Source organism: Zeus faber (assembly GCF_960531495.2).
Source record: "Zeus faber genome assembly, chromosome: 11".
In the NCBI taxonomy this organism is placed as follows: Eukaryota; Metazoa; Chordata; class Actinopteri; order Zeiformes; family Zeidae; genus Zeus; species Zeus faber.
In genome coordinates, this window is record NC_137205.1 from 9722247 (window position 1) to 9732246 (window position 10000).

The window sequence follows — 10000 nt, forward strand, 5'->3', positions numbered from 1 at the left end:
CCTAGCCTTCGTAGCGATGGGCTCCTGCAATGTTTTTCTCTTGACAAAAAGGAAAATGTTGCTCCTTTGTTGAGCATTCACAGTTCAGCACTCGCATGATGGTCGCTTTGGATTGGTCGGCGTCGCTCACCACGTCATAGTGGCCGTGCTGCGCCGAGAGGTGGAGCGGGATCTGTCCTTCGTCCGACTGGCCATTGACGGACGAGCCGGATTTCAGCAGCATCTTCATGGGCTCCGCCTTGCCCTGCCAGGCCGCGTAATGCAGCGGCCGCATGCCTGCGCATGGAGGCACGCACACACACAAACACATGGACACACACAAACACACGCACACACACAAAGGAAATGTGAGTGGCTTAAATTCATAAGAGGTGATGTGATGTGGAAATCTGACCATTGTGGATCTATATAAAAGTCAGACATGTATCTCTGTTTTTCTATTATTGTTTCGTGCATTTTGTGCATTTGACTCGGTATTTCAGTGTACAACACACAACAATTTTTTTCTGTATGATTTGAATTCTATGTTTGTTTTTGCCTCTATTCATATCCTGATTTGAGTGCAAGTAAAAACATGTGCACTCAATCTACTTGGACAACTTAATTTAGCTGTGGGCATTCTGTGTGTGCGTGTGTGTGTGTGTGTGTCTGTGCGTTCACCCTCACCCTTCTGGTCTCTGATGTCCACAGCGGCCTGTGACTCCAGCAGCAGAGAGATGAGCTCCATGTTCCCGTTGAGGGCCGCATGGTGGAGCGCAGCAAACCTGCAACACACACACACACACACACACACACACACACACACACACACACACACACACACACACACACACACACACACACACACACACACACACACACACACACACAGGAGTAGAAAAATCATCAACATGCTTTGAAATAATAATAATTTCAGATATTCCGAAGAAGCGTCACTATGTAGCAGACGTGTGTGTGTGTGTGTGTGTGTGTGTGTGTGTGTGTGTGTGTGTGTGTATGTTCTGTATTTCATTTGTACATTTCCAGACACTTTACAGGCAGGGATGCATAGTAGAGAACCTGGAATTGCAATTATTCCAGTCATTTGGTTATTGTGAGTGGAGATTTCCAATAATATGTGGTTAAATCCTAGTTATATAAAAAAATGTAACGAATGGAAATTAGCTTTGGTGTTGCAAGATGATTGCAAGAACATTAGACTCATGACTGCATTTACAACTGAATTGAACTTGACTCACTTGTCCCAAAGGGCCAAGTCTCCACATTTAACCTCTGTGATACATAATGCGTGCACGCACGCACGTGTGCACACACACACACACACACACACACACACACACACACACACACACACACACACACATACTCACACACACACACACACACACACACACACACACACACACACACACACACACACACACACACACATAGACACTTACAGTTAGCATGACAGAGAGATTTATGTGCAGAGGATTAAGATCTGAAATGATATTACATCCATGCAGTGCACCCACGCACACACACACACACACACACACACACACACACACACACTCAAACAACATACTGCAGGGAGAGAGAGAGATAGACGGGAGAGGGAGATATAGAGCGAAATGGTGGTTGGGTGGTAAAACAGATGGGGGTTGGGTGGGTGAGCACATTATGTAAAAAAAATGTGTGTGAGTGGTGCATGATTGGAGGGGGTCACATGTCCATAGGATATGTTAGCACATATTTTTACGTAAGTCCACTGTAAAAATATTTTAAAAAATCTGTAAAACTGTAAAAAAAACTGGCAATGCAAAAATACGCAAAAGCTAAGAGCTTACGGTAAGGCTTGGACTACTGTATATTTCATAGTTCAGCAGTGATTGCTGTAAATAGTAAATTATATTGATATTATAATAATTCATACTTACGAGTTAAAATATTGATCTCACACTCCCCTACACTCACTCACACTCGTGGTGAAAAGGAATAGCAGAATTCCAACAAATGTGTGTTTTTAATTATCAGATATGCTCTGAGAGAATGCTCGGTAATCAGAGAACGGTTTGTGATACTTTTTTAGAATTTCTACCGTTGAAAAACATTAATTTCACAATTTTTGAACTGTGACCTTAAATGCCTTGTCTTATCATGGTGTTTAACTGTAAAAAGGAGACGATTCACACCTTTATTGTGTGACAACACCAACTTGTGTGTAGAATGTAGGCAACAGCGTTAGTATGTCACTAGCACCGCTAAAGCTCTTCCCGCTCCCATGCCACAACGAGCCTCGTGAGTCGGGGACCACCCACGATGCTTTACTCTCTTATGGAGACAGTGCAACTTCTGTGCTCTGGTGACTGCAACCCGTAATCGTGAATACTGTTCATAACAAGTCCATTACATTTGTGTATTTCTGGTGGGTTTACCTGTGTGTATTGCGAGTATGTGTGCCAGTGCGTATGTGTGTGTGTGTGTGTGTGTGTGTGTGTCTGTGAGCTGAGGGGGTTTGATTGATGCAATGGAAAAGCGTGAGAAAAGGCGGCAGCAAGGAGAAAGCAACACACACACACACACACACACACACACACACACACACACACACACCAGACACACACACACACACACACACACACACTCTCAACAACACTCAGCATCCCCTTCTCTATGACTCAGATTGGCATTGACAGGTACCCCCCCCCCCCCTTCCTTCCATCTCTCCCTCTGTACATCACTCATTCTCTCCATCCCAATGTCTCTCTTTCTCAGTCCCTTCCTCATCCTCTCTATCTGCAGATTATCTGTTTCCTGTCAGGTGTGTCCAAAGACTGATGGGGTAGGGTGGGTGGGGGTCGGGTGACCTTGGAAATGATGAATCAGCCCTCCAGAAACACCCACGTGCACAGGCTCAGTAAGGTTCCCCAAGTTCTTTTGACGTCTGTATTAAAGGAATCGTTAAAGCCTCCATTAAAAGAAATACAGTATTCATATTTATACTCCCTATGATAAATAGATTTTTTTCTGATAATTTTTCTATAATTAGGCTCACACTTATGTATTCATAAAATAACATAACCTACTTGTTGCAGGGTTTATTTATTCTTCTTTTTCCTTTTTCTTTTTCATTTTTATATGTATTATCTTATATTTTTATTATCTTACTAATTATTTATTTATTATTTTATTCCGTTTCCTATTTATTTATTTTCATTACATTCAATTACTTCAAGTTGAAATAGCATGTGCTTAAAATCCAATATCAGTCTTAGTTTGTCTTATTTGAATGTCTCTGCTAATTCTGCTGATGAACATTTCATTTTGAGATTTCTGATTGAGTTTTTGATTTATGACTCAAATCTTTAACATGGTTACAACGTTCTGTCATTTGAGTGCTGCTACTATATATTAATGTTAGTAAGGACAGCAATGATTATAGCTGTTTTAAACGTACCTAATAAAGTATTTTCTGTCGTCATATTTGAAAATTTTAGGTAGGGATGCACCGATCCGATACTCTGGATCGGATATCGGGGGAAAAAAAGTATAATCCGATCAGTGTTCCCGTTATCTGGTAACGGTCATACTCTCCGGAGAGATTTCTTATTAATAAAGCACAATTTGAATTAGTGCTAGGTGGATCATTTTAGATAAAAAAAACATCTGCAGCGAGTTGCAACGGGAAGCCAATCAGTTTGGAGGGTCTAAAGCTGATCTTTCACTTCTGACCAATCACGTTTGTCGATATAGAACTAAGCCCCGCCCCCTCCCCCGTGGACAGGTTGCGCTTGTAAACACAGCACACAAGCAGCGGAGACGGAGCCGCATCGTCCAGAACTCTGAGGAGAAACAGGAAGATGATGTATCGTTGGGACAACCGCGTCTATAGATTGCCGTTGTTTTTGGATATCTAAGATCCGACCCAAAGCAGATGGTAAATATTCATTGTGTAAAATATGTCGACAGCACAACACCACAAACTTTATTATTAATCCTGACATACTTGCCATATATATTATATTACTTATTTTGCTTTTGGTTTGATCAAAAATGTAATTTAGTGAAATGTTAATTAGAGTGGCTGCACTTGATACTTATTGTTCACAAACGGAAATTTTGATTTCAAGTAGTAATATTCGTATTTTATATTTATTTATTTTTAAAATGCCCTTTACTGACGGGACTTATTTTATTTTAAATATTCAATGAAAATATTATCCATCTCCATGCCTTGGTGATGTCATTCTCTATGTAGACTGCTTATCAATTGTTTTTAGGCTCAATAAACAGAAAATATTTGGCCGGAATCTCTCCCATTTGTCCGGGAAATTGAAGTCTTCCAGGACACGTTGCCCGGCAACAATTTATTCGGATCCGATCCATGAGCCTTATCTATCAGGTAAATGCTTAATGAAACTTTTAGCGACATGCCTTAAAGAGAGACGTGTCACAACCTGCACCACGGCAGCGTACACTCCTCCACGGGACACGGCAAAGCGGCGGAGATCTTAACGCCATTCTCCCGTGTCAACCAGGTGAAGTTCGACGCCCCCCCACCCGCTGTATCTACACACCACAACTAATAAAAAAAAAACAATACCCGTCAACAAAATGGATTCTAAACACAGAGAAAGACGGGGAAAACAGAAAGACCCTCGTTCTCGAAAATGCTGCGACACATGCGCACACGCTCCGCTCGCACACGCCCCCATCCACTCAGAGAGAGAGAGAAGCAATTCAAGGTGCTTCACAAAAGCATAGAAAAATACAGAAATCAAAAAAGTCATGTTTGCATGTAGAAGAATACATCATTTTGGGTACTTTAAATTATACAATTTGCTTACTTTAATTATGCCTATAATAAACAACAAATATTAAAATGAATTATTGATATTTGTGACAAAGATACAGCATTTAGATGGAAATTCTACATTGAACTTGTTAAATTGATTCACAGACCAATGCCTTTGTGGCCGGCAAACGCATTGTGTGTTTGGAACAGCGGAGACTGAGTTTCAGGTCCCAGAAGAGCAGAAGCTGAATGAGAAGATAGGTACTCTGACTCTGCATAACTGAGTCATGTTGTGGGCTATGTATTTCTTCCTTTAGGGGAGTAGAATATTTGTTTCACAGTTTGAGCATGATGTATTTTAGATGGCTAGGTTAAACAAAGTGCATCCAGACACATTTATTATTAACAGCTTAGTTGCTTAAAAGAGGGAAAGAGTATCGGTATTGGCAGATACTCAAGGCTGCTGTATTGGTATCCAACATAAAAAATAGAGACATCCGTAGTTTAAGGCACATTTACAAAAAAGGCACTAAATCGGGTGAATCAAAATTTGAAGTACATTAAGTACTTTCACCCCACTGTAAGACGACCCTTGAAATCTCTGATCAGAGGAGTCGTCGCCACACTGGCCCAGAGTTGCAGCACCTGGAAACCACGTCACCCCCTCACCCCCCGACGCCTGCCATTACCATGGCAACCGCATTTGCTGAGATAATCAGAAGCACAAGTTTGGTTTCCTCCTTTCTTTTCTCTCTCCCTCTAACCGTCTGGCTGGCGCAGAATTGGTCCTTATAATCTGAAGTGCCAGAAGAAGAATCCAAAGCCGCTCTGGTTCCCTGTCTTTGTTTACGTGTGCTGTCTCGGTTTTTGGACGTACAGACAGAGGCCGACGGAGGATTATGTAATTTGTGGGAGTTGATGTGATTTAAGATTAAAGGCTTCGGTCTGAAAGATGATAGTGGATTGGACTGGGTGGGCGAGGGGAGAGAGAGCGGGGGGAGAAAGCCAGGTAGAGAGAGAGACATAGAGAGAGAGAGAGAGAGAGAGAGAGAGAGAGAGAGGGAGAGGATCTATTCTGTGAGGGGTTAAGAGGGGGATTCTGCAATACTCAAACAGAGTGGTAAGTGAGGACCCATGATCCTGGTGCACTTCTCAATCGAAGAATTTGTAAATTCGGAGACTGGTCCTCACAAGTATAGTAAAACACACACACACACGCACACACACACACACACACACACACACACACACACACACACACACAAACCTTGTACTGGTATCAAAGTGAGGTCTGAGTAAATACACCAGTTAAGTGAGGATCCATGTTCCCAGTGCACTTCTAAACCAAAACAATTGTCAATTCGGAGAGTATCACAAGAATAGTAGAACACACACACACACACACACGCACACACACACACACACACACACACACACACACACACACACGCACACACGCACAATAACACTAAGGTAGACATATGTAAAAAGAAAGATAGAAGTACACACACATAAACACACACATACGTGGACAAATACACGTACACACAAAGATAGGCAGATAAAAATTAAGAACTCAATCACACATTAGAGGTAAAATTAATCACATTACATTTCATGTACAACTAACCTAACCCTAACCCAACAAATGTGAATATCTTCTCTTCTGTTATCTAGCCCATATTATTAAAGTAGGAAGTTAAGTTCCAACCACTGGGTTTAACCATTTAAAGATGCCCGTTTTGGCTTTAGATAGCTTGTGATTTAACAACTTTTTTTCCACTTTATTTAGCTGTGAAGTTATTGTACAGTTGTAAAGTTAAGATACTGGAAAGGGAGAGGATGCCGGAGGAGAGGAGAAGAAGTGTACTGCCATCTTCAAGAATAAGGGAGACGTACAGAGCTGCATTAACTACAGGGGAATAAAGTTGATCAACCACAGCATGAAGCTATGGGAAAGGGTAGTGGAGGCTAGGTTAAGAGGAGAGGTGGGGATCAGCGAGTGGCCGTATGGTTTCATGCCAGGAAAGAGTACTACAGATGCAATGTTTGCTTTAAGAATGCTGATGGAAAGTACAGGGAAGGCCAGAGGGAGTTGCACTGCGTCTTTGTGGATTTAGAGAAAGCATATGATAGGGTGCCGAGCGAGGAAGTGTGGTATTGCATGAGGAAGTCAAGGGTGGCAGAGAAGTATGTAAGAGTGGTACAGGATATGTATGAGGGCAGTCAGACAGTAGTAAGGTGTGCAGTAGGCGTGACGAAGGCATTCAAAGTAGAGGTGGGATTGCATCAAGGATGAGCTCTGAGTCCTTTCTTGTTTGCAATGGTGATGGACAGGTTAACAAATTAAATCAGGCAGGAGTCTCTGTGGACTATGATGTTTGATGACATTGTGATCCGTAGCGAGAGTAGGGAGCAGATTGAGGAGAGCCTGGAGAAGTGGAGGCATGAGGCATTAGAGAGAAGAAGAATGAAAGTCAGCAGGAGTAAGACAAAATACATGTGCCTGAATGGGACGGAGGGTGGCGAAAAGCTGGGAATGCAAGGAATGGAGGTAGAGAAGGCGGATGAGTTCAAGTACTTGGGGTCGACCATCTAAAGCAGCGGAGAGTGCGGGAGAGAGATGAAGAAGAGACTACAGGCAGGGTGGAGTGGGTGGAGTGATCTGTGACAGAAGGGTTCCAGCAAGAGTGAAGTGAAAGGTCTACAGGACGGTAGTGAGACCAGCTATGTTGAACGGTTTAGAGAAGGTGGCACTGACAAAAAGGCAGGTGGCTGAACTGGAGGTGGCAGAGTTGAGGATGTTGAGATTTTCATTGGGAGTGACAAGGATGGACAGGATTAAGAATGAGTACATTAGAGGGACAGCTAACGTTGGACAGTTTGGTGAAAAAGTGAGAGAGGACAGATTGAGATGGTTTGGACACGTGTGTAGGAGAGATGAGAGTTACATTGGGAGAAGGATGCTGAGGATGGAGCTGCCAAGCAAGAGGAAAAGAGGAAGGCCAAAGAGAAGGTTTGTGGGTGTGGTGAGGGAGGACATGCAGGCGGTTGGTGTAAGGGAGGAAGATGCGCAGAAAAGAAGGTATTGGAGGCAGATGATCCGCTGTGGCAACCGCGGAGCAGCCAAAAGAAGAAGATTTAGCTGTAAAGTTAAGGTTTAAATTAACCATATATCAAATAAGGGAGATATCTACAGTTTAATTCACTTTGGAAACAATTGTGAATTGTCGCTTTAAAATAAACACACACACACACACACACACACACACACACACACACAGAGATGTATTCCCATAAAAGCTTCTCTTTGGCCCTGAACTACGCCTACATGGTCCTTGCTGGAGACTTGATGATCTGTTACTATGGCGACGGTCCCAGAAACAGCACTGCCGGGTAGCATGTGCAAGCGTGTGTTTTTTTCTTTACAATCACTTTGCGTGAAGCACATACATGTAAGTGTGATTTTGCCATAACGGAAAGAAGTGTGTGTATGTGTTTGTGTGTGTGTGTGTGTGTGTGTGTGTGTGTTTGTGTGTAATTGAGAACAACCCTCGCTGTGTGTGTGTCAGTGTGAGCAGCATACCAAACAGTGCTGCACTCCCAGTGTGACCTGTGCTAGTTAATTCTATTTGTAGAAGCAATCTCCCTCTCTCTCTCTCTCTCTCTCTCTCTCACTCACCCTCTCCTCCTTTTCCGCTCATCTTCCCTTTTTCTTCATCTCCTTTTTTGGTGCCTTTCTCCTTTGCACTCCACCCGTCCTTCTCTCCCCGTCCATATATCTTTCGCTCTCTTCCTCTGTTTTCTTCCTCCTTCAGAGTTATCCTGTGGCTCTACATCCCACCATAAACACTCCCCCCCCCCCTCTCTCTCTCTGCACCAACAATGACCATGACCATGCATTATCATAAGCTAAATACGTTTATCATGCTTTATGTGTTTATCTAAATATTGAAAAGTCACTTAATGCTCAACTCTATCGACAAACTATGGGTTGGTATTTTTGGGAGATTTATGCACAGGATTTAGACACTGGACAATTTTGTGTTTAGTATTTAAAGCTCAAATATTGTCACTTTCAATGTGAATATTTTCAATCAAAATGATACGATGTCAAGTCACTTGGTTTGAGTGACGTTGAGCGGGTGTTGCTATGGAGATGCGCTGTCTACTACGTTTCCTGGGGTAATGATAAATGCTAACACTAGGCCCCCAGTACAGGCAATAATCCCAATTCCTTTTGGGATTATTGCCTGTAGTGGGGGCCTAGTGTTAACACTATTCTTTCAGTGCACCTTCTGAACAACTGGAATGACCAGAAATAGATATATGTTGAAATAAAATAAACGTCAATATTTGCCGAATAAGGCTCTTAAGTGTAAGTCGGTACTGATGTGGGCAGCGCCATCATTTCAGAGAGATGAAATAAACGTGCATTTCTTCTTTTTGGCAATGCAGATTTAGACTGACGTACCTAAAAGGAGCTGATGTGTGCTAACAAAAATGCATTTTAATTTCAATTGGCCATTAAAAAGGCTTCTCATTGTCAATATTGTCTGAAGTGAATGACAATATTTCAACTAAATAAATTGCTGATTTTCAAAATGACATTGTGACGTGGGGATGGTCTGGGTTGAGCAGCCACACCTGACCTGGATCTAGGTGATTGGGATCAGAGTGGCTGCATACCTGTTGCTCATTGGTTGGTCTAACAAGCAGCAGGTAAAACTGCCATCCTCACACACACTCAGGATAGGAGCCCTGTCATGACACATGTCTATCTGCCCCTGGGCTAATTCCAACTGGCCCACTCTCTACAATAAACTGGTGTTTACAACCCCCATCTTCTGTGTCTCTGTGCCGGAGGGCCCTGAAATGCCACTTGGGTGGCGCGTGGTAGGCGAAACTGCCACATATGTTCATTGTACTGCCATAGAACACATACCAATACAGATATTTTACGTTTAGTAATGGAACGTAGTTGATCCGTACAGATCGACCCCCACGGTTTGGCTCGCATGTGAACCGTGGATTAATTGCAAAATTTAACCATCGTAGTGAAATACAGTTTTACCACCGCTGTCACTTTTTAAAGTAATAATTCCCTAAATGTCGATGCATGTAAATTCAAGTTATTTAAACTGTACACAAACACAAACAAACGCAACAAAGGAAGATGGCTCCCATGGGTGCATTCCTAACAGCGTATTCAAACCTGTA

The 10000-nt window shown here is 42.6% G+C and overlaps 1 protein-coding gene across 1 annotated transcript in view; it reads right to left on the minus strand.

Moving 5' to 3' along the window:
- The window catches only part of caskin1 (CASK interacting protein 1), a gene marked incomplete at its 5' end in the record, with an annotated part of 95316 nt that overhangs the window by 26868 nt on the left and 58448 nt on the right, over positions 1-10000 (minus strand). The window contains 2 exons of the mRNA XM_080009738.1: positions 131-276; positions 667-764. Of these exons, the coding sequence (XP_079865864.1) occupies positions 131-276; positions 667-764 (244 nt within the window). The remainder of the gene's footprint in view (positions 1-130; positions 277-666; positions 765-10000) is intronic.